This window comes from Carassius auratus, chromosome 6, assembly GCF_003368295.1.
Source record: "Carassius auratus strain Wakin chromosome 6, ASM336829v1, whole genome shotgun sequence".
In the NCBI taxonomy this organism is placed as follows: Eukaryota; Metazoa; Chordata; class Actinopteri; order Cypriniformes; family Cyprinidae; genus Carassius; species Carassius auratus.
In genome coordinates this window covers 28,096,780-28,122,725 of record NC_039248.1, presented here as the reverse complement: position 1 = coordinate 28,122,725, position 25,946 = coordinate 28,096,780, and the positions used below count along the sequence as shown (strand labels likewise).

General features: G+C 38.1%; 1 protein-coding gene across 1 annotated transcript in view; it reads left to right on the top strand.

Moving 5' to 3' along the window:
• LOC113089068 (membrane-associated guanylate kinase, WW and PDZ domain-containing protein 3-like) overlaps nt 1-24,897 on the top strand; it is a 53,983-nt gene extending 29,086 nt beyond the window's left edge. Inside the window, exons 8-25 of the mRNA XM_026255924.1 lie at nt 1,745-1,931; nt 4,622-4,701; nt 5,740-5,797; nt 5,891-6,003; nt 9,263-9,457; nt 10,775-11,383; nt 13,711-13,742; nt 15,559-15,718; nt 17,131-17,225; nt 17,350-17,542; nt 17,652-17,831; nt 18,665-18,850; nt 19,285-19,372; nt 19,541-19,646; nt 19,959-20,096; nt 20,925-21,060; nt 21,591-22,656; nt 22,992-24,897. Coding sequence (XP_026111709.1) covers nt 1,745-1,931; nt 4,622-4,701; nt 5,740-5,797; nt 5,891-6,003; nt 9,263-9,457; nt 10,775-11,383; nt 13,711-13,742; nt 15,559-15,718; nt 17,131-17,225; nt 17,350-17,542; nt 17,652-17,831; nt 18,665-18,850; nt 19,285-19,372; nt 19,541-19,646; nt 19,959-20,096; nt 20,925-21,060; nt 21,591-22,585 — 3,551 coding nt within the window. The 3' untranslated portion in view covers nt 22,586-22,656; nt 22,992-24,897. The remainder of the gene's footprint in view (nt 1-1,744; nt 1,932-4,621; nt 4,702-5,739; nt 5,798-5,890; nt 6,004-9,262; nt 9,458-10,774; nt 11,384-13,710; nt 13,743-15,558; nt 15,719-17,130; nt 17,226-17,349; nt 17,543-17,651; nt 17,832-18,664; nt 18,851-19,284; nt 19,373-19,540; nt 19,647-19,958; nt 20,097-20,924; nt 21,061-21,590; nt 22,657-22,991) is intronic.
• The last annotated feature ends 1,049 nt before the right edge of the window (nt 24,898-25,946 follow it).

Below are 25,946 nucleotides of genomic sequence, written 5' to 3'. Positions count from 1 at the left end.
GAGAAATCTGCACCGAGAGGCAAGCTTTGCTTAAAAAAGAGCCAAACCCCTGATCACATGCTCTCATTAGTTCACAGTATAACCTTATAATCCTTTTGAGATCAGCCGTTGTGCTTTCAAGGCTCCAGGCCTGAAATGTATGCTCTATTTGTATTCTGCATTACTTCAGAGTAGCGTTTGGTAAGCGAGTCACATTGCTCCATAATGGCTTGCTTAATGCGTGGAGGATTCATGTCCGTGACCCTGGTGTCGATCAGCTTTAAACATAAATGAGCTGTTTAGATGTTTACAGTGCTTTAACTTTTAACCCTTGCTTTTGACTTCAGGCAATATAAGCCTCTAGTGTCCCCAGGAGGAAGCAAGCTTATATCTGCAGTATTTTTCGTCTTGAATTATGCAAATCTTATGTAATGTTCCTATATTGCACTTACATTAGGTGTATCTGTTTGTGCGTAGGCTCTGTGGGATATTTAGGTGTATGTAACTTGATAAAGAAATATAAACTGATTTAAACTTTCAGGCCTTGAGTTTCATCCAACAGAAAGTAACATGGGAATTTTGTGGTGTTCAAATGCATGTGAGAGAAATATACTGTGCATATGCATACAATGCAATGCATTAGAACACATAAAATATTAATATTGTATTTCCCTTTAATACCATGGTACCGCTACAGTACCCTTGTTTAATCTTTCTGCTTGCCTTCTTATTGCTTCCTTGTTCTTATCTTGGAAGTAAACGCTTTCAAAAAAAGACTCTTGACACACAGCTGTTGTTTCCCGTGATGTATTGGTATATTAATTAAAAGCTGTTGTGTTTGTATAGTCATGTTTGACTACTGGGACTGATGAGGTCTTCCCTCCCATTCTTGGCAAAAGCCAGACTATAGGGAATAGTTGTTGAATATTTGCTGGAGTAAGTTATCCCTTGGCTCATGTTACAAGATACGTTTAATGGGGAGTTTCCTTGCCACAGAATAGTGTCATATTCGCTTTAAAGGCTTCTACCACTTCAAGTGTGCTTAAAGAGAGGGAAAATGGCAGCAAATTAGTTATGCTTGCATATGCATAGTTACTGCTGTTACATACAAACACAGACAGCTGCTGTTACCACGGGCATTACTTCCTGTTCTGCAGTGTTGTGGAAAAGTACAGTGCAGTAGTACTGTTGTCACATTACTGCATTAAAGTAAGTACATTAACTGAAAATATTCAGATGATGTGTAGGTCCACGCAGAATCCATCAGATTAGAATTTGCATGAAATCCTGTTGCATGCTATAATAGCCACATCAAGATGTACTTGCATAGGGCTTTACACAATACACATTGTTTCAAAGCAGCTTTATAGAAAAGCTTGATGCTAATGTTTAGAATATTTTAAAATCTTCATGCATTAGTCACATTTAGCAGATTAGAGCTGGAAGATATAGTTTACATTTTGTAACAAGCGATCAGGCACAATATAACAATCAAATTGCGATTTGCTATATAGTAGTAGCAAGAGGTTCACGTTTATATATTATACAGTGTATGCTATAGAGTATTATGATGCAAAAATTGAACAAAAATGACAAGATTTTTATGTAGCTTTAATTTGTGGTAATAATAATTATGTCATTAAATTGTGGCTATAAATACTTTTTCTGTAATGAACCTGAAACAGGAAAAGATCTTGCTTGCACACCATCCTGCTTTGACATGCAAAATGAGTTTTGCATTGTCTTATCTTCTTTCCTTCTGCAGAGAGGACAGAGGAGTGGAGGAAAGCTGTGCCCAGCTACACTCAGTCCAGTGGTGGAGGCAGCTCAGGTGGCAGCGGGACACTGGAAGTCCGCACCTGGAGCTCTTTAGCCAGAGACGAAAGCCTGGAGCCCCTGCCGTACAACTGGGAAATGGCCTACACGGAGACAGGAATGGTCTACTTTATAGAGTAAGTGTGTGTGGCCGTCAGAGGAGAGATTTAGTCATTACTAACTGCACGAGGGCTGCTGCTGTACTCATAAATTCCGGGTCACCTTCTGGTCTACAGCCCATTCATATATAACAAGGCTTGTTCATAGCTTTGGGAATATGATTGTATTAGCAAAGAAAAGTGCAGTTACTTTAAAGATATCACTGTAATTTCAGTTATTTATTCAGTTATGTAATTTTCAATTAAATATGCATATTCTAAACTTGTTGCATCACTTTCAGTTGCAAGACAGACTGCTATTTGTGTTTAATCATGCACATGGACATATTTTATCATTAGATTACAGAGCTGGTACAGGTTATGACTATCAATAATGCTTTTGATTAAAAATATATTTAATCAAATATATTTTATATAATGTATAAAATCTATTTGTAAATTCTGTAAATGATGCTTTACATGAATATTATCCATTACAGAATGTTTTGTGGTTACTTTAAAGGGGGGGGGGGGTGAAATACTCGTTTTCACTCAATATCCTGTTAATCTTGAGTACCTATAGAGTAGTACTGCATCCTTCATAACTCCAAAAAGTCTTTAGTTTTATTATATTCATAAGAGAAAGATAGTCTGTACCGATTTTCCCCGGAAAAACTCGACCGGCTGGAGGCGTGACGTGTGGGCGGAGCTAAAGAATCACGAGCGCGAGTAGGCTTTTGCGTTGAGAGCGTTTGGAAGCTGTGACTTTACCTTGAGGAAAAAAACATCATCCAAAACAAAGCATGGCTAACAGTCAGATTCAGCCGTTTATTTATGATCCAGAATCAGATCCCGAGGCTGAAACTGAACGAGAGCAGCAGCAGCAACGACTCACTCCGAGCGGGGCTCGAACCCGGGTCTCCGATGGGAGGCGGACGCACTAACAAGGAGGCAGAGATATTTTAAGCAGTTTTACTCACCGCCTGCGGTTCCAACACACGATCGTGACCCTTTTTCATTGGGATTGCATCATCCTTAAGAAATAAACGATACGCAAATCCGTCGTCAAACTGGGCCTTGTTTGTAAAACAAGCATCTTCGAAATGCAGGGAACAAACACAAACACTTGCACAACTCCGTTGATGCTCTGTAAAAATAAACTCCATCCACTGGTCCCTTAATGCTGTTTTTTTTTTTGGTAATCTGTGCAGGGTTGTCTCGCCCTGGCAACAAAAAACACACTCCTTTTGTGACATTTCGCGACGCTCTCGCTCTGATCACTGAATGCCTCTGCTCTCAGTGCTCTGCTATACGGGAGCACGCGCTCTTCCGGCAGAAGCGCCCTCAGGACCCATATAAGGAAATTCCGCTCCATCTAACGTCACACAGAGCCATACTCGAAGAAAACTTTCAGAAAATTGTGACAAACCGGAAGGAGTATTTTTGGAACAGAAATACTCCTTCAAGCATACAACTTAATTTTTGAAACTTTGTCCATGTTTAGCATGGGAATCCAACTCTTTAACAGTGTAAAAAACTCAGTATGCATGAAATAGCATTTCACCCCCCCTTTAAACCCATGGCTTTATACAGTACCTATTGTTGTTGTCCCATTACTTAACACCATCTGATTTGACACGTTGTATATCACAGAATATTGTTTTTGTGTTTATTATTGTTTTCATACCACTAAATGTCATGTTGGATTTGATGCACCATTCACAATACCACAGGATATTGTTTTGTTTGGTTTTGTGTTTTGTTTTGCATTTATCATGCCACTGTAGTATTCCTGCGGAGCGTTTTCCTTTTTTATTGCCGGAGGTTCTTAAAGTAATATTTTGATGCAGTAGTTATATGCAAATTGTATATTTATACAACGTTTTTATTTACTGGCTATAAATTTGTTCTCCAATATTCCCTGTCATAGGCAGCAATATCTGTTAGCAGGCAGCGCATTTCTTTTTTTCCTTTCATAGAGCCGCTGTCTAATTCTATTCAGGTCAAATCTCAAACTCCATCAACATAGTATTCCAATTTCTATTTTCACAAACGGCATGCTTTATCACTTCCTCTCCCCATCTTGCTGATATCTGATGTTTTCTCACTCTGAAAAAGTAGTGATGCTTTTAAAAGTCAAGAGCAGAGCTGTCGGAACGAAAGAATAAATATAGCTCGCAGTGTGGCCTAGATGCTCTTTAAAGAACAGAGTCAAAGTTCTGTTTGTGTGTGTGTTTGTGTGTGTGTGTGTGTGTGCATTTGGGGTCACAATCATAAATATTTTAGTGGTTCCAAAAATTTCCCAGTTCAGTTTATAAGATTCATACTGTAACTACAGGCCACTGAAAAGCTCACCCTCTTTGACCTGCCAAGGCTTTATAATAACTTTCTCTGACGCATTGCATTAGTCTAAATCAGCGGGTCTCAAACTTAGGTCAATGCAATGTCAAAAATAGACCTAAATAATAAAAAAATGGACAAAAAGCAATAACAATGAATTAATCAACTAATGAATCAATTCATAATAATGAAGGAACATGTTCAGTCCAACTGCTTGCGATTAATCAGTTCATTAAGGTTCATTAGATGAAAGTAGCGGTCTAGTTCATTTTAATAAAAGAAGAAGAAAACAGTCTATTAAAATGCTGGTATGTAACCCAAAATCGCTTGGGAATAACTGGTCTAAATACAGCTCTAATATCTAATGCATTTTCTTTTTTGTTTTATAGCCACAACACAAAATCGACTACGTGGTTAGACCCTCGTCTGGTCAAAAAAGCCAAGCCCCCTGAAAAGTGTGAGGATGGAGGTGAATCTTTGCATTACTTATTTAAATAAGAAGCCATAAACATGTATGACAGCTACATGCATATGCAAACAGAAGTTCAATTGCATTCAATCAGATGTGTGTACCCTTCCACATTCACACACCACAGAGGGCATGATTGCATAACCTCATCTGAATGCATTCTCTTCCTCTTGCCTCTGTAATATACACACGAGCACACATGATGTCTAACAAAATGAAGCTGCTCTTTTAAGGACATTTTAAAGTCCTGTGCTAATGCTCACTGGTGCACAATACTTTTCTATTTGTGTATGAGTGTGTGTGTGTTTGTGTGCGTGTGTGTGTGTGAAGCTCTCTGTTGCGTGAACAGTTCTTTTTTCTCCTCATTAGTTCATTTGGGCATAATGTACGTACAACAGAGGGGATACAGCAGCTTACCCTGCCTGTTTATTTGACTATTTTGTAAACATGACCTCTTTTGCACTCTCATATAATTATATATATATATATATATATATATATATATATATATATATATATATATATAATCAAACCAACATAATGTGAATGAAAAAACAGAAAAATCTTTATTTTATTTTACAAAATAAAATGTATTGAAATCTTAAGACACATTATTACACTAGCTTGTTTTCAGTGAACAAAAGTGGTCATTTATTCATCCATTTTTATAATCATATTTTTTTCCTAAAGTCCATGTATAAAGTTTCTTTATTTTTTTTCTACAGCAAAAACCCAATATTTTTTCACCGAGAGGCTGTCATAATTTAATTTATAATAATTGTACGCCCACTCTAATTTACTCAGATTAACCAAGCTGCTAAAGTACCTTTAATGTTAATTTATTTAAATAGCTTTATCATGATTGGCTAACCTCTGAAAGGTCAACATGTATTACATTGAAAAATATTGGTTCTTTGTGATATGACTTCTTTAAAATGTTGCCTGCTGTTATTAAAGATATTGTTTCAGCCATATGCATGTGTGTTTGTGTGTGTGGGTTTGCATTTAAACACATTGCTGTCGTTCCTTCATCATCAGAACTTCCATATGGTTGGGAGGAGATTGATGACCCGCAGTACGGCACATACTACGTTGAGTAAGTATTATGATATGATTCGATTTGTCTTCTTTACGCTTTTTAAAGTATAAGCTAGCGATATACTTGAAAACTGTCTCTGGTCATCCTCAGTCACATAAACCAGAGAACCCAGTTTGAAAATCCGGTTCTAGAGGCCAAGAGGAAACTCGGTTTGGACACTGCAGTCGCAACTCAGACCCAACAGAGGGCAGCACCTCCTCCAGGTACAAACCCGCACCTCCCTAACTGTGAATTTAAACTGAATTTATGAGTGTTTAAAGGGAACAGCAAAGACACTCAGCATGTTAGAGTTTCCCGGCAGCAAACACACAGGCTCCTCACTGGGTGAGTGATAGTGTGTCGGGGAAAGAGGGACAGAAAGATAAGATTAAAGAACGGTGAGTCATCTGCCATTCTCAATATGATGAATTAAAGATTCTTCCATTACACCGGATGCATTATAGATGTGTTTGAGCATGTGCGTGTATGAGAGAGAGCCAAAAACCCGAGGAAGAGAAGAGTGCTGTTTTAGGGTGGATGGATGGGAGGATAAATGTTATAGAGATTGCTTTGCAGCACATCACAGGCTGCATTAACATAAGAGAACATTAGCATCCATCATGCATTCACATGGCCTCTCTTTGATCAGGCCCTCTCTAAAACATGGCTGTACTTCTACACATTCATTCTGAATTTCTGGAAACAATGACTGCTGTCCATTCAGGCCAGAAAATCCATATCTACTGAAGTGAACAGTGGTTATTGATGCAGAGATGACAGAAACAGGGGGGAAATAGATGACATGTGAGTCTGAGGCTTTGATTGGATGGAGACTGGTGTGACAGACCCTCTATTCGGTCATTAGGAGTTGAAGGAAGGACAAGGGGAAAAAGCACCTTTTTTTTTGCTTTGCTGAAACGCTCTGTTACCATGGCAGTGGTGAGACTGCAGCAAGTTTCATTGCTTTAGATATCAAAATCACAAATCACTATAGACACACAATGCTAGCGCTTTCTCAAACACTGGTTCACCAACATGATTTTAGCAGATGGATAAAAAATGTATCTGTAAATGTTTTCAACCAAAATGTTAAGCAGCACAACTGTTTTCAACGCTGATGATGGTGATAGTAATGTTTCTTGAGAACCAAATTAGCACGTAACAATAATTCCTAACATTGAAGAATGGAGTAATTAAATTGCATTTTAAAAATAAAAAAAAAGTTATTTAAAATGGCGATAACATTTCACAATATTACTGTTTTTACTGTATTTTTTTAAAATAAAATAAATGTGGCCTTTGTAAGCATAAACATAAACAAAAGCTTTTATTTTGGATGCAATTAATCACGATTAATCATTTGACAGCAATTTATTTTTTTTATTTTTTTTTCAAACTTTTCAAACAATATATTGATGAAAATATTATTTATTTATGTATATTTTATGATTTATTACATAATTGTATTCATTTTTAGAATATTAATAATATATGAAAATATACATTTATTTTTATACTTTTGTAATATATATTTTTACATAATAATAATAGCTATATTCTACGGTATTAACATAATGATAGAGGCAGAACAAAGAGTCAAATCAGCAGCAGATGGTTGCGGTTATATAAGGTGGCACTAATCGACAACTACATTTTCTTCTGATTTGGAGATGTGGCATGCAACTCTTTCAACAGTATTTTGTTTCAAATTCTGTAACGTTTAACTGATTCGAAGATTCCTCTTACTTTGAGTCTTGCTGGCACAATTGTATTAAAATATAATACATTCTCTACTTTGTCCTGTCAATATGGCAAAATAATTTTTTGACAGGCCTTCCTCCCTGTGATAGGGAGATTCCCAGCTGCCATTACAGCACATGCAATCAAAGCATTCTCTCTAACAGTACACACTACAGTGCAGCACACACACATACACACACACACACACAACCACACACACACACACACACACACACACACACACACACTTAACCCATGCTTCCTTTAGCTCAGTGTGATTTTAAACTGTGATTCCCACAGTCTTCTAGACCTCTTTTGTGATTTGTGAACTCTGAGAGCACAATATTCCATGGTACACACACGTTGTTCATATTTTCTGACAGGAAGTACAAAAAGTGAGTCAGAGGGCATAAAACCCAAATTTCCTACTAAAACATTCACTATCAGCAGTGGAACATTAGCTGGAAATCACCTCACCCAGTGCTGAGAGGGTTTCTGAAGGTTGTGTAATATCGAGAATGGGAATGTTATCACTCCCTCAACCCTTCTGGAAACACACAGGAGAGCAGTATATTAGACAAGTATGTAAGGATGAGATGCTGATGATAAATGTTCTTGCCAATGCTGTCAGAGAGAGTTGTTAATGGTTTTGTTTACTATTCAGTTTTTAATTAGATGTCAGTCACACATTGGACAACATTCCTGTACAATTAAATGATAGTTTCATGGAACATCTATGGAATCTGTGTACATATTATTATTGATATTATGAGTATCTATCTATCTATCTATCTATCTATCTATCTATCTATCTATCTATCTATCTATCTATCTATCTATCTATCTATCTATCTATCTATCTATCTATCTATCTATCTATCTATCTATCTATCTATCTATCTATCTATCTATCTATCATACAAATAGAGGTTATTAGTGTTCAACATTTTATGCAATCCTGTTTTGCATAATTTCTCCTTTTGCAAATAATGCAATGCTCTTTACAATTGTGACGCATAGGAAGCAACATCATGGAAAGAAAAATGAATCATTTCATTCATTTCCTAATTTTTTTTTTTACACAAATTATAGACGGCACTCTTAAAGCTCAATTGGAAGATTTCAGGGTTTTTTTTATATTGAAATTATATTACTGCAAACCAACATTTTGTGCCAAACAACCTATACTCTACCATATTACATTTTATTTTAGACTACGTTTGCAACCCTGTTACCCTTTTTTAAAATATATGTTATAGTTTCATTTTAAAAATGTTACTGTAATTTTTTTGGGATTATAATTATAATTAAATCGAATAAAAATATAATTCTGCACTATAGAATGTCCCACATGTCACATATTTTAGTTTGACCTCCTGAGGTCCTTGATGGTCAACCTTTCCTAAAGGTTAGGTCTCTTTTCTCTTTCCATGTGTTCAAAAAAGTGCTTCAGAAACCTTTTCTGGTTTTTCAGGCCCTATTTTGTATTATGTTCACAGAAAGTGTCCCATAATGTGCTTTGGTTAATGAAATTAGGACAGTCTGCTTTTGTGACTTCACACATTATTGATGAATCTGTCATACATTTTGAAAACATGTTTATCAGTGAGCATCGTGGTGCAGTTGATGCTTGTATATACCATAAATCCTTGTCTAGTTGTTTACAGTTTTGTCTTTGTGCATATTTTATGTGAAGTCATCACAGATGTCTGTGTGTGTCTTCCTCTGCTTCTGTCTCTGTAGGTGGAGCGGCTGGTACGCCCGGGTTCACGCGGGACCCGACCCAGCTGAAGGGGGAGCTGTATCACTCGGCTCTCAGAAAGAGCCAGCAGGGCTTTGGTTTCACCATCATTGGTGGAGACCGACCTGATGAGTTTCTGCAGGTGAAGAATGTTCTTGCTGATGGCCCGGCCGCCCAGGACAACAAGATGGCCTCTGGTAATGCTTAGTTTGCTGAATGGTTTTTAGGGGAACATCCACAATTCACATGAGGGATAATTAGGAAGCCAGCCTACGAATGACTTAATTAAAGATGTCTCATCACATTAAACGGGATAGGAAAAGTATATCAACATAAAAAGGCTACAGAATAATGGCTTTATTTATTCACCCTCATATTGTTCCAAACCATTTGACTTGATTTTATTTTCTTCTGTAAAACAAAAAGTGTGATATTTTGAAGAATCATGCCTTTTTTCCATATCATTCTTATTTTAGCACTATCATACTATCACAGGTTTTTTTTTTTTTTTAATTATTATTCTGATTAATATTATTATTTTGTTTGTACATTTTTTTTTGTTATGTGATTAAGTCATTTTTATTAGAATATTTAATTCTTATACAGTATGATGTATAATGATACAAATATATTTTTTTATTTACCGTATTTTTCGGAATATAAGTCGCACTGGACTACAAGTCGCATTTATTTAGAACCAAGAACCAAGAGAAAACATTACCATCTACAGCCTCGAGAGGGTGCTCTATGCTTCTCAGTGTAGACTACAGTAGCACTGAGGAGCATAGAGCACCCTCTGGCAGCTGTAGACGGTAATGTTTTCTCTTGGTTCATTTCTCTTGGTTCATTTCTCTTTGTTCATGTCAAATTAATTTTGATAAATAAGTCGCACCTGACTATAAGTCGCAGGACCAGCCAAACTATGAAAAAAAGTGTGACTTATAGTCTGGAAAATACAGTAAATATTTTTCAGTATTGCTATATATATAGTTTTTATACTTTTAATTTTAGTTAAGTATAATAACCTGGCTCCATACAGCAACAGTTAATTGTGTAAAGCCACATAATAGCCCAAAAGAAAATTTAAGCAATTATTCACTAATAATCTTCCTTTCCATTGAGTTGTGAACTAGAGAGCTGCTGCAGATGATTGAGTGAGTGAACAATCAGTCTGATTCATGATCAGTATCAGCTGATTCAAAATTCATTCACTAATTCAGTTCAAAAACACTTGGAATATAGTACAGAAGTCACACAAACTGCTTGGTATTATCTTATCAAATGTGTATATGAAAAAGATCTGTGTCGAAATTCTTCAAAGGTTCACAAAGAAATAATACACGTTTGAAATAACATAGTTTAAGGGTGAGTAAATAAGGACAGATATTTAATTTTGTCTAAACTTTCATCTAGCATCTTTCAAAAACATAAATGGATTAGAAAAGTTGTTCATCTACTTTGTAATGATCCTTTTCCTTTCTGATGCTGTCAAATTCCCTCTCTTTTAAACCTAGGTGATGTAATTGTGGAAATCAACGGCACACTTGTCTTGGGCAAGACCCATGCCGATGTGGTCCACATGTTCCAGTGCATCCCAATTAATCAGTATGTTGACATGGTCCTCTGTCGTGGATACTCGCTTCCCCCCGACGTGGATGCAGACAGTGAAGACCTTCCCCCTCCACCTCCACCTCCATCAGGAGAGATCGTAACCGCCGTACCCCTCATCAACGGCCAGCCTCTGCTGGTCAAAGGTGACGCCCTTCACGGTTCCTCCCAGGAGCTTCACTACGTAACCACAGATGCCAGTGGGCGGCAGGTGGTCGCTGCTCTTCCAGGAGGCAGCAGCAGCAGTGCAGAGACGGGGATGCTGCAGCCGGAGCTGGTGAGCGTGCCAATCGTGAAGGGACCTGGAGGATTTGGCTTCGCCATTGCAGACTGTCCTCTGGGGCAGAAGGTGAAAATGATCCTGGATGAGCAGTGGTGCCGAGGCCTGTTGAAAGGAGACGTGATAAAAGAGATTAACAGGCAGAACGTGCAAACGCTGAGTCATGCCCAGGTGGTGGATATACTGAAGGACCTCCCGGTGGGCAGCGAGGTGAATCTGTTAGTGTTGAGAGGAGGTAAGAGAGCGGGAGGGTGTGTGGAACATCACACTGATCATTAAGGTCATAAACATACTCTAAACAAGCAGAAAAAGCTAAAGTGTTCACTATAATTGTCGCTATGTCACTCTTGTGGGATCATTTGCATTCATGTTTGTTCTTGTAGCTCAAACAATAGACAACACTAGAGTTGATTCCCGGAGAATTCATTTCACTTTTCATAATCTTTTGGCCTTAATGACAATAAAAAAAAAATAAAATAAAAAAAATTAATATATATATATATATATATATATATATACGTATTGTATTTTCATTTTAATTCAGTAAAAATTCAGAAAATGAAAAATGTGTGATTCATGAAAAGAGAACACTGTACAGAGTAAGTCGCTCTCTTGTACAGAATTTTTTTTTCAGTACAAATATCTATATGTTCTTAATTCAAGATTTGTTCGAGATGCACAATGACATAACATTTGTTTTATGAGAAATTAAAATTAAACTAAAGTTAATTGTGATCTATGTGCGTGTTTTTTTTTTTTATAAATTAAAAAGAGAATGCCAGCAGGATTAGAAAAAAATAACTTACTTTTAATCTTAATTTTGAAATGTTTCTCAAAAAAACAACATTTAGCATCTACCGTCATTTTTGTATCTCAAGTATTATATTTTGATTTAAATATGTTTAGATATTTACACTGGAAAACAAGACTAAATACTGACTAAGAAAATTAATGCGCAGTGTAGCAGAGGACATCTTTCCAAATTATAATTTTAGCAGGGAATCACGCAAAAGCTCTTTTCACTTTTTTTGTTATATCTGCATTGTTTAGCAGGTGAGAAATCAATGGCATTATTTGCCCCACTTCATAAGTTTACATTTGAACCACACTCTTCTCCTCCACTCTCACTGATCATACTTTAGCCCCTTTCACCCTGCCATTCCGGCAAATACAGGGGTAAAGTGTTCCTGCAATTGTTCCCTGGTCGCTAGATTTTGCACTTTCACACTGCCAGTGAGTACCCGGTACATGTGCGTGCTTTCTTTCACACACAACCCTTGAAGATCCCGTAATGACACGTAATGACCATAATGTACAAGTCGACAACGCTAGGCACGTTATACTTTCACTGAAACAAACGAACGATCTCAGCGTCAGCGCGGAAAGTGAGGAACTAACTGATCTCTGCTTCATTACAGTTTGCACATATGTTTTCGTCACGAACATTGATCTTCCTTCAAAACAGCTGATAAAAGAGTCGCGCGATAACGCGCGTCATCACTTCGACAGGGAATTAGATCTGGCTTTTGTTCTCACAGCGCTCGTACCGGGTCGAACCCCGCAATGTTACTAGGTCCCCGACACGGATTCAATTCGGTAATCAATCCCGGGACGTGGTTGCTTTCACACAGAAGGCAACCCGGCAATGTTCCGGAAATATTGCGGGTCCGACGTGCAGTGTGAAAGGGGCTTTGATGTGTTTCTGTCCCCTTAGTTATGTTATGTTATGTGGTCTTAATGTTATGTTAGAATGATGGACCGCTGATCCTGGTTCAGTTGGCAGGAGAGGCCCTGTTGCATCTTTTGCACCCACTCTTTGGGGCTGGCTGGGAATTAGGGAAATGAGTTTAGATCACAGGGGAATTTTAGGATGTGTCTGCAAGTGAGGATTTATTGTCTGAGAAGTGAGAGAGAAAAAGAGAGAGAGAGAGAGAGAGAGGATGGGAGAAAGGGGGAAAAGATGAAGAAAGAGAGCAAGATAATGCTTTAATCAGTTCTATTAGCCACCAAAGACTGAGTGAGTTTCGTCAATCATTGTTTATCCATTAAATTCAATGGAAATCACACCAATCCAGAGAAAGACAGAGAAAAAAACCCTGAATTGAGAGATGGAAGTGTAGCAACATCTTTATTTTATGCATGGCTTCTGTCGTTTGCAGTTTCTTTTTGCCCTGGAGGATTCATCATTTTCTCTTATATACATTTATTCTATCCATCTTTAATGGTTCCTAGATGATGCATGTGTCATGATTAACCCAGCTCAGAATTGGCTCAGGAAACGCCCCACTTTGAAGCACTTGAATGGTGCTTCCTCTATGAGTAGCTTTTTAGTTAGATGGATGGGAATTAATAATGTAGCATTGAAACAATGTATTCTCATGCCTTTTTCATATCCGAGAGGCAACAACCATGAAACACTGTCATTATAATAAAGCTAGAAACGTTCTATCTCAGTAACGAGTTCTTGTTTTTTTTCCATCTATCTGTCAAGGAGTGCCTGTTCCCTTGTTTTTTCCTCCTTCAGTGCTACTTGCGTCTCTCATACCTTTTCTCTTTTTCTAGGTCAGACGTCGCCTGTGAAGAGTTTAAGACCTGTGAGTATGATAATAGATTCCAGAGGTGATCATGATCTTGTAGAACTGAGGAAATGGCTGAATATTTTTATTTTTTTTGTGCTGATTAAATTTCTTCTCAATTATTTTTTGTACTGTGGGTTGGGGATTTGAACAAACCCCTTTTCTGTAAGTACCAAAGTTCGGTAGCTGACACGTCCCACGCCATTTGTACTGAATTGTGTGGTATGTACTACTTTGAAGTGATAGGGTGTACGATTTTCACTTGAAAATGATGAAACGGGTAAAAACTATCCCATATACTTATATTGAAGAAGAGTTTTTAGGGATCAGAATATCATTGCGAATTATAATTAATTCCCCTTTATTTAAAGGGGGGGTGAAATGCTCGTTTTCACTCAATATCCTGTTAATCTTGAGTACATATAGAGTAGTACTGCATCCTTCATAAATTCAAAAAGTCTTTAGTTTTATTATATTCATAAGAGAAAGATAGTCTGTACCGATTTTTCCCGGAAAAACACGACCGACTGGAGGCGTGACGTGTGGGCGGAGCTAAAGAATGACGAGCGCAAATAGGCTTTTGCGTTTGGAAGATGTGGAAGGGAAAACACATCATTCCAAAACAAACCATGGCTAACAGTCAGATTCAGCCGTTTATTTATGATCCAGAATCAGATCCAGAGGCTGAAACTGAACGAAAGCAGCAGCAGCAACGACTCGCTCCGAGCGGGGCTCGAACCCGGGTCTCCGATGGGAGGCGGATACACTGACAAGGAGGCAGAGATATTTGAAGCAGTTTTACTCACCGCCTGTGGTTCCAACACATGATCGTGACCCTTTTTCCTTGGGATTGCATCATCCTTAAGAAATAAACGATACGCAAATCCGTCGTCAAACTGGGCCTTGTGAACAAGCATTTTCGAAATGCAGGGAACAAACAAAAACACTTGCACAACTCCGTTGATGCTCTGTAAAAATAAACTCCATCCACTGGTCCCTTAATGCTGTTTCTCTTTTGGTAATCTGTGCAGGGTTGTCTTGCTCTGGCAACCAAAAACACACTTCTTTTGTGACTTTTCGCGACGCTCTCGCTCTGATCAGTTAATCGCTCTGATCAGTGAAATGTCTGTGCTGCTCAGCCTCGCTATACGGGAGCACGCGCTCTTCCGGCAGAAGCGCCCTCAGGACCCATATAAGGAAATTCCGCTCCATCTAACGTCACACAGAGCCATACTTGAAAAAAACTTTCCGAAACTTGTGACAAACCGGAAGGAGTATTTTGGGAACAAAAATACTCCTTCAAATGTACAACTTAATTTTTGAAACTTTGTCCATGTTTAGCATGGGAATCCAACTCTTTAGCAGTGTAAAAAACTCAGTATGCATGAAATAGCATTTCATCCCCCCTTTAATTAGGCCCTTTTGACCCTGGCCTGTAAACACTCAAATATCAAACTGGTGAGTGTTGTTTAGACTTACTCACAATTACTACAATAAATGCTTTGAAAGAACAGTATCTTGTAACATGGGGCAAAATGGCGAAGACATGAATTTTATGTGTGTTTTGGCCTTCATTTTTCAATGTGTTTACTGATAGACTTTAAAATTTTCCATGCAGTATCAATCTTGCACACATTTTCCTGTAAACCAGAAGGTCCGATCCAACCAAAATCATGTTTTTGTTGATATAGGATATCTATCTGTAGGCACTTCCTCATTTTCTCTGAGGATATACCAAGCGAACAGTTTAAATGCTGTTTGTTACTGTCCACATCTTTGTGCACTCTGCTGGTCACATTGTGAAGTGGTATTAAATCACATTATATTTCAACAGAGACCGGGGTTGAGTGCCAGCACTGAGACTCTGGACCGTTGCCATGACATCATGGTTCCCCAGGCTTTGACCTATCACTCAAACACACTGCCATGCAGCTCTCCAAAACAAGACGCTTCCCTCCACTACAGCAAACCCAAAGCCTTGCCGGAGAGCATAGGTGAGTCTATCTTAAACTCATCCAGCAGGAAACTCTTTTGTTACAGCACCAAGATGTGGATCTGTAGGATTTGACAATTTGTCTGAATGCTATATCCTGTATCAGATATTTATTTTGCATTATCTATTCAAAGTATGGAAGAGCATTACCGCCTCATGATGTAATAGTGTAATAAAGTGTATAAACTTTACATAGTATAAACTATACGTTAATGAAATAATAGAAAAACTCAGCTAAGTAAAACACTATTGCCTAATTTTTTTATTATAAATAAAAAATAAGGTAACAAGGTCAAATTAAAGTTATACAGTATATAAAGTTCACAATTATTTCTGATGTAACTATTAATGATACATTTGTGAGATACAAATACTCAAATTAGCAATTACCGTATTTTTCGGACTATAAGTCGCACCTGAGTATAAGTCACATCAGTCCAAAAATACCCCATGATTAGGGAAAAAAAAAAACATAATATAAGTCGCACTGGACTATAAGTCGCATTTATTTAAAACCAAGAGAAAACGTTACCGTCTACAGCCGAGAGAGGGCGCTCTATGTTTTCAGTGTAGGCTACAGGAGCGCTGAGCAGCATAGAGCGCCCTCTCGCGGCTGGAGACGGTAATGTTTTCTCTTCTCTTGGTTCATTTCTCTTAGTTCATGTCAAATTAATTTTGATAAATAACTCGCACCTGGCTATAAGTCGCAGGACCAGCCAAACTATGAAAAAAAGTGTGACTTATAGTCCGGAAAATACGGTATGTGATTTAAAGTCACAATTATGAAATATAAAACTCCATTCTATTTTATTTTAGATTTTTTTATTTTTTTAGATACTTTATTAAAAATGCATTTACAGAACAGGGTTTTTTTGTAATCTTTTTCAAATCATAATACATTAATACATGACAAAACGGCACACAAGAGACAATATAATGAGAGCTGTGGGCAAATGTCTTATTCTTGAATATATTCCGCAATTGGTTTAAAACGTGTGAAACTTTAAATGAGATTTATGAGCGGAAGATTTTCAGTTAATATCAGTTGTTCTATGTTAAAACGTTGTTGAATGGCTTTGGGAGACTTTGAATATAGTTTGAATGGAGTATTTTATAGTATTTTTTTCTTTGGAGCTTTACAGTCGTAATTACCAAGCACTATTATTGCATGGAAAAGAGCAGCTGTTTAATATGAGCTTCACATAAAAAATATCATACGGTTTTCAAATGACATATTTGAGAAACTATCCTTTTAATTTAGGATCTGAATGCAGACACTTTTATTTTCTTTACTTCTATTTTATTTTTATTACTGTCCCTTTTATTTTGATTTTTGCTTTTTTGTGTTGATGAATGTGGTTAATTCAATGTTTTACAAATTACATATTGTACTTAAATGTAACTTGTATACAGCACCTCACTATAAAGAGTTGGACGTGTTCATCAAGAGAGATCAGGAGACAGGTTTTGGCTTCCGTGTGCTTGGAGGAGAAGGAGCAGAACAACCAGTGAGTCCCTCATACTTCTGTGATCACATTACTGGATATTTATATTCATGGACTGTATTTATGTGATTTATTAGCAGATTGACTTTCTGTCTTAACTCTAAAGCAATCTGTCTAATTCCATTAGGTCTACATTGGTGCCATCATTCCCCAGGGGGCGGCAGAGAAGGAAGGGCGTCTGAGGGCTGGAGACGAGCTCATTGGTATCGATGGCATCACTGTGAAGGGGAAATCTCACAAACAAGTTCTGGATCTGATGACTAACGCAGCACGAAATGGACAAGTGCTGCTTTCAGTGCGCAGGAAGGTCATTTACAGAGGTGAGCGCTGCAGACTGACAGGCTTTGGACATAAAACCAGAACTGGAGTGTAATTAACTGCCTGAAAAGCTTTCATTAAAGGTCAGCCGTGTAATCTTCTGCTCTAAAGATGCCCTGGAGGATGTTGGGAGCGGAGCGTTGACCCTTGTGAATGGCTCACCTCGGCTTCCACGGATCCAGGTGCCAAGCATCAAGGACCAGGGGTCGTTTGATATCACGCTCCATCGTAAAGATAACGAGGGCTTTGGCTTTGTCATTCTCACATCGAAGAGCAAACCGCCACCTGGAGGTAACAGCAGATTCATTGATGTACCAGCCGAAGTCATTTGGGAAATAAACAAGAAAAAGATCATTCGAATTGGAAATCGAGACCCTAGTGAAAAATAAATATACTAAAATGCATTTGAAATCTACTAAATCTACCACAAATACATTTACATATTTATGTCCTTAATAAAAATTCCACGCAATTGTACTTTTAGTATACTAAAAGTCTGGTATACTTAAAAACTGCTAAATTAGAAGAGCTACTTTTGTATTAAATGCACTTTAATTGTGCACTGAAGTCCAAGTAAAGATATACTGAAGTATATTTGATTGTGCTATAGTGGATATGTTGCAAACTATACTTTAGGTTCACTTTAAATATAATTTGCATTTAAAGACCGATATTATTCAAAGATCATACATTCCTCAACAATAGTGACATTAAAACACATTTTAGGCTTTTTGTTTCAGTTTGATAATTGAATATAACCATGGTTGTTGTGGTTTAATGTCATGTTGTGTTTAACATATTGCACAGTGAAAGTTGTTTCTTTATTTTCACTTTATTTTCTTTATTTTCACGTCTTTTATGGCCACTATAGTCATAAATACTGTGTGTAAATGGTAGTCAGTGGTGTTTGCATCACAACTTGCACTGTTCATTGGGCATATTACATCATCAGCATTGTGCCTCAGTGCCTTGAGGCCCCTGTTCTCTATTCCATTCCATCCAGCTGTTTCATCTTTACACAACCCCAGAATTTTTACTTCTCCTATGATTCATTTATTATGATTATAAATACAACACAAGCCATTTCAATTCTGCTAAGTGATTTGCCTAAGTGTGTGTCGCAGTGATTCCTCATAAGATCGGTCGAATAATCGAGGGCAGTCCGACTGACCGCTGCGGACTGCTGAATGTGGGTGACCGCATTTCCGCTGTGAACAGCCAGTCCATTGTGGAGCTCTCTCACAACGACATTGTTCAGCTCATCAAAGACGCGGGGAGCTCCGTCACACTCACCGTGGTTCCTGAGGATGGTGAGTGAGATAATGAAATGCCGCAGAACATATTCATGCTTTCTTAACCTGTGCCTCATGCTTTGATTTGTCACACTAAGGCAGTAATGTAGTTTAATTGAAAGGCTAATAACCTCAGTGAAATTTAATTTAAATTATGCATGCATATTTAAATTGAATGCTTTATAAAGGGTGTTTAGACCTATTATTTAGCCTACAAATCATGACTATACACCGTTCATTTTGTTATGTTTAATACATGTTAGTTGCATGCGTGAATATGATAAAACTAAAAGCATTAATTGGCACAGGCTTTTCCAGTTCAAATCGTCCTGATCAAATTGTGAAACATTCCTCATTAATATTTCAGAAGTGTTGCAAATGCTGTTTCATAAGGGCTTTAACACTTGATGTTCATCACTTCACATGACAGTCTGTTTTTATTGGCTGTTTAGAGTACAAAGGCCCGCCCTCAGGAGCCAGCTCAGCCAAACAAAGTCCAGCACCGCAGCACAAGTTTCTCAAATCCACTCAGGATGAGAGGTGCAGTCCACTACTATGTATTTAAACCACTTGAAATGTGCTCATTCCTTCTGTCTATCTTTTGTAAATTCATGTAGATTCAGCTATATACATTAGCCGATAAAATTAAGCTCTCTTCACTTACAGAGTATTAAAGCCACACTTCTGCTTTGTGTTACTTATGCGCAGATATAATTTGGATATGGATGAGATCAGGGATGAGCTCATACGGACAGAGTATAAAGCTCTTCCCATGAGTGAACAGGGAGCGCTGTGTGTTGCCAACTCCAAACAGGCAAGAGTCACACTTACCTCACAAACTATGCCTAGGAATTAACTACAGAACATTTCTAGGGAAATATTTCAACACTGTATAAAATAACAATGAGATAATACTAGATATTTAAGCCAAGACTAAAAACTATGAATGGAAAATCGCAATCAAGTCACAGAATCTAGTTAAGGATTATTATTAAATGCTTCATGCCATCACATAAATAAATTACATTTTGAATATATATTATTATAGTACATGCATTTTTGTTCAAATAAAGGTAGCATAGTTGAGCCAAAACTTGAACTGTGTATATCTACTTTTTCTACCTAGGGCTGTATTGCAGTAGAGTTGGAGCGTGGACCTCGTGGTTTTGGCTTCAGTCTGAGAGGAGGAACGGAGTATAACATGGGCCTCTACATCCTGCGGCTGGCTGAGGACGGCCCTGCTCTCCAGGACAGCAGGATACATGTCAGTACAGCACATCACTCTTTAATAACTTGCACATTGTGGATGGAATCTGCTGACTTTTTTCCATCTTTTGCAGTGATTTTAGACAAACATCTGCACAGTGCATTTAAATGTAGAAAAATATTTAAGGGAAGCTGAATATTATACCTTATTATACTCAAATATTTCAAAATAGGATGCCCTTTTCATGGGTTTGATTCCCAGGAAATACATTAAAGAATGTATAGCTTGAATGAAATTTGGATGAAAATGTTTGCCAGAAGAATTAAAAAGTTTTCTTTTGTATTCTACTGTGCTGCTGTGTTTAAGTTTAAAAACGCATAAATACTCAATATGTATAAATGATCTGTAATAACAGACAAAGCAATAGTTATCACGTAATGTAAACTGAAGTGAAAACTGCGCAGCATCAGGTCCAATATAGTCATTACATGTAGAAACAGGTGTTGATATTCTTCTGCGGAGGCAGTGTTTAGCCACAGTATTACATCATAAAGTGGCACATTCCACAATCTGTCGTTTTGGCAGATTGGCTTTAATATAAGCTGTTAACGAGAGTTAAAACTTACAGAATGTTTTTATACCACAAGGACCTCTAATATACCAGAGATTAAAGGAATTTTGATTTCTCCGTTTATGATCACTTTAAATGCAAATGTTAATTGACTTTCATGCCATATCAGTCATCATCTTCCTGTTTGCAGTCAGCTGATATGCGTTTTTCATTGGCCGAACTTAACTCATCACCTCTTATGGCCTAAACCAGAGACCACTAAGATATTTCAATAATGATAAAACACAGAAATGATCTTATGCCTGAATGTGCAGGTAGGAGATCAGGTAGTGGAGATCAATGGAGAACAAACGCAAGGCATTAGTCACACCAGAGCCATTGAGCTGATCCAAGCTGGAGGAAACAAAGTGCTACTGTTACTGCGACCGCAAGCCCTCTTATCAGAGAACAGTGAGTTATGACACTCAAACACATGATGCTGCTGCTATTACGCAAGCATGCTGTAAAACATCAAGACGACATGGTTTGCTCGCTAACTGCAGCTTTTTCTTTCTTTCTTTCTTTCTTTCTTTCTTTCTTTCTTTCTTTCTTTCTTTCTCTCGTTCTCTTTGCAGGTTGTGTAAGCTCCTCTACGGTGTGTTACTGCCCCCAGGAGCATCATCACTAACAGCCTCTTTTCTTCTAGGTCTTTTATTCTTTGGTAATGGGACTTTTACTACACTTTCTTTGCTCCCTAATTGCTAGTGTTTTCTCTGCTTTATTGTGTCAAATTTTAGATATGTCAAATATGTTCCTGCATTCACAACACCATGAAAAATGTTGTCACTCAAAAATATAGCAGGGCAATACATTTATATAGCAAATCATTAGCAACCAGCCATGAAACTGGTTACATGGTAATTGGTTACCATGGTGGTAAAGAATGAATCATAGTATTTTAATTCTAGGCAGTAGAACCAATCACATCTTTTCGCCCTTAGGTTCTGCAGAAGATGTTATCCTTCCTGAGCCACTGGGATCCAACACTTTCAGCATTCCTCTCAGTTATCCTCTCCTTCATCTGCCATCCACCACAGCGAAGAAGGAAACGTCAGACCTGATGAACTCCTTTGCCCGTTCTCACGGCTCCTCGGATCTGGCCTGTGAGGAACCTCGCTCTAAAGACAGCAAGAGGGAGAAGCGTGCCAAACCACCAAACACCAGCTCTTCCAGAGTCCCGCAGCAACGGCGCATCAAGAGTCAGTCTGCGGAGAATCTCCTTGATCTCGGAGATGCAATGAAATCCAAAAGCCCATCCAAAGACAAAGCTTGCAGCCACAAAGAAAATCAGCAACAGAGCGCTCGAGACTCCCACAAGAACAGAAAGTCCTGCCAACATAGTCGCTCAGTCAGTCCCCAGAAGTCAAAGCGTGAAGGACAGCAAGTGGTAATTGGCGAAGCGCAGGGACGGAAAGAGGAACACCGCGTGAAAGGGACGGTGAGGGTGGACCAGAAGAAAACTGACGCTGAAAGAAGGAAAAAACAAGAATCTAGAGGAAGGAAACATAATGAGACCCAAGAAGGGGAGGGGAAGTGGAGAGCTGAGAAAATAGTGATAAACAATGGAGAGGATGAAGTGCTTGAGCCAAAAGCGAAATCGGAGCTCAAAAGCACCCGAAAGAAGAAAAAACTGAGAGATAGAGACGTGCGAAATGAGGACACCCACATATTGAGCAGAGAAGGAGACAAGAGGAGCAGACAAACAAAGGATAAGGGGGATCATACGGAAGTAAACAGGAAGGAAATGATTACAGATAAGAACGAAAGCAAAAGAAAAGGAAATGAGAGCGAAGACACCACGGATGGGGTTCCAGTCACCACCAGGGCGAATCTAGTATTAGACCACCCTGGTCCCTTGAGCGACGGCCTTTGGAAGATCCCTAGTTTTGCTCGTATCCTCACGCACGAGGAAGCAATGCGAGATGTTTGCGAATAGTTTGGCGATCCTTGGGAATAGAAGGTTTAAGGCCAGAAACAAACAGTACGCAAGTACGTGAATGCAAACGCTTCTAGCTAGGGGTGCTCCGATCACGATCGGCCGATCGTTATGCGCATCTCGTCAGTAAAGCCGGTTTTCTAATCAGCGGTTAATTCCATCAGGTGCGTGATTTCACATAGAGTAGCTGTTAATACACAGAGCCGTTGTTAATAGAGAAGATGCGCAAATCACGTTAATTTTCAGCGTTTTTTGACGCATCTTCTCAGTTAAAAACGGCTCTGTGTAGTAACAGCTGCTCTATGTGAAATCACGCACCTGATGGAATTAACCGCTGATTAGAAAACCGGCTTTACTGACGAGATGCGCATTAACGATCGGCAGATCGTGATCGGAGCACCCCTACTTCTAGCTGCTATTTCACACAGTTCATCATCACAATTCATCATGTATTGCAAGTTGCATTCTCAACATTTCAGCACAAACTGTCGATGTGTTATTTAAGCTAGCTATAAACATCACATCTGGTTTATTGGCACAGACATTTGAAGAAAACTAGGGCCTTCTTGAGTAAAAGACTAAGCATCTTCAAGGGATACTCAAAGTACTCAAGGGGCTGATTAAGATTTATTTACATCGCCTAGCCAAACTTCTCCTAACAAGTTCCTTATGCTGTAAAAAAAAAAAGTTGAGTTTAATTATATTAAATTTATGGAGAAGTGTATACAGCATATAATACATTCTACTGCATAAACTAAAAATAAAACTGTCTGTTACTTGTGAATTGTAGCTTGCAAATAAGCCAATGTTGCTCCAAACCTTTATTTTCTTCTGTGGAGCACAAAAGAAGATATTTTGTAGAATATTGGTAACCAAATGGCTTTACCCCCATAGACTTCCATAGCATGGACAACAAATACTATTGAAATCAATCAGTGGGACTTGAAACTGGTTGGTTTGCAAGATTTCTTCAAAATATTTTCTTTCGTGGACTTAATCGTTTTGGGTCCCATTGACTTCCATAATATGGACAACAAACACTATAGAAGTCAATGAGACCTAAAACAGCTTGGTTGCCAGATTTGTTCAAATTATCTTCTTCTATAGACTAAACATTTTGGGTTCCATTAATGTCCATAGTATGGACAACAAACACTATAGACGTCAATGGAACCTGAAACTGTTTGGTTACCAAATTTCTTTAAAAATATTGTCATTTATACCCTAAACCAGGGGTGTCAAACTCAGTTCCTGGAGGGCCGGAGCTCTGCAGAGTTTAGATGCAACGCTAATTAAACACACCTGATCCAACTAATAAAGTCCTTCAGGCTAATTTGAAAGCTAAATGGTATGTGTGTTGGAACAGGGTTATAACTAAACTCTCCAGGGCTGCGGCCCTCCAGGAACTGAGTTTGACTGGTCCCATTGACTTCCATAGTATAGACAACAAATACCATGGAAGTCAATGGGACCTGAAACTGTTTGGATACCAAATTTCTAAAGAATATCTTCTTCTACAGTGCAACGAAATGGATCAGTTGTTCACAATAAGCTCAATAATATGCATTTAGAAAGTAAATGCCAACTTTAAACCAGGTTGTTTATTAATTAGATAGGTAGCTAAAAATAAGTCGACATCTTAGAAGCACAGACATCTCAAGGTCATAACTTTATCGCGCGACTGAATAGAGAGGTTTGAAACCACTACAATAACACAAAGCATGTATATTCAGTGCATTCACATGCTTGTTCACGTACTTTCCAAGAGTATGTTTTTGGCCTTGCACCTTGTTTTTCTCCATGTGGCTTCAGAGCGTATTAAGTGAACAATGTTCATGTGCTTCTCTTTGGACAGTGGTCAGCATGAGCTTCTCGTTCAGATTATTTAAATAAAAAGCACTCACAAACAGACTGATTAGACATGAAGTTTCATCTAAAATGCTTTATGGAGATCATTGCTTAATCGCCTTGGACAGGCAATTTCTGAGGCTTTGTGGTCGAGCTCATGGATTCCCGTTTTGTCCGGACAGCCTCTTTTAAATTGCTTCTTGCCAGCTGATATTAAACAACATGAGGACTCTGTCAACATCACAATGCAACCCTTCCTTATGCAATTTAACAGAACACGGCCCATTAATCACCAAAAACAACAATGCAAGTTTATGTTTCGGTTAAAAACAACACGTCTTTACCCCAAAGAATCATTTTTTTTCCACTGCATGCAAACTTCTTGTTTTGTTGCATGCGTTTTAGACCCGTGCAGTTTATCTCTTAACATTTTCAAATGGTGTAAATAAGAACTGTCTTGAAGATTGGGGCTTTACCAGGGACTTTTCAGACTGATCTCTCTTCCATGTCTTTGATTCCCTGATCTCCAAATATCATGATTGCAAATGACCAGAAACTTGTGCTTTAATATACCAAGAACATGATCAAATGTTTATTTATTGAAATATGTATATGAATAGACACATGTAGCTATAACAGATTGTGACATTGATTTCGGTGTAGAGGTTCAGGCTCTTGCTAAGCACCGTGGTAGTTTTACCTTGTAGCAACTGTTTTGACTTGTCACAAAACAAATTGTTAATGCAGATGTATTTTTAAATATTCTATGAAATCAGATTTAATAGGGTAGATATTTATTTCATTTCTTTCCTGGACATCCATGTCATCAAGATGAAGGCAAGCAGTGCAAGCAATGCAACCCCTGGGTTATGAGGCTATACTGTACTTTACAGCAGTCAAGCTTTGGTGTATGACCATCAGAAGCCAATGAGCATGGGTGAACCTCGTGAAGCTTGTCAAGGGGTCATATTTAACCTCAAATTTAACAGAAAATATTTTGCATTAAAGGAATAGTTCAACCAAAAATGAAAATGTGCTAAAAATTTACTCGCATCCAGGCCAAAAATGAATGAATGGGTGCCATCAGAATGAAAGTCCAGACTGCTGTTAAAAACCTTACAATAATGCACATGACTTAAATGCACCAATTATTGTCTTGTGAAGTGACAATCTGTGTCTGTAATAAATCCATCGCTTCTGGATAAAACAGACATATATGTTTTGGACAGTTTCGGCTTGTAAGGTGTGTTTAATCTCTTCCTCCTGATTAACACAAAAACCTTTTTCACTGGAGAAAGCAATATCATGGATTGAAGACGCTTGAAGTTAAAAACATCTTGAATTTGTTTCTTATTTCACTTCATAATGTAAAATACTGGACTGGAGTGGTCTGGATTACATGTGGATTATTAAGATTTGTTTTTATCAGCTGTTTGGATTCTCATTCTGACGGCACCCATTCACTGCAGATGATCCATTGGTGAGCAAGTGATTTTGGGTGAACTATTCCTTT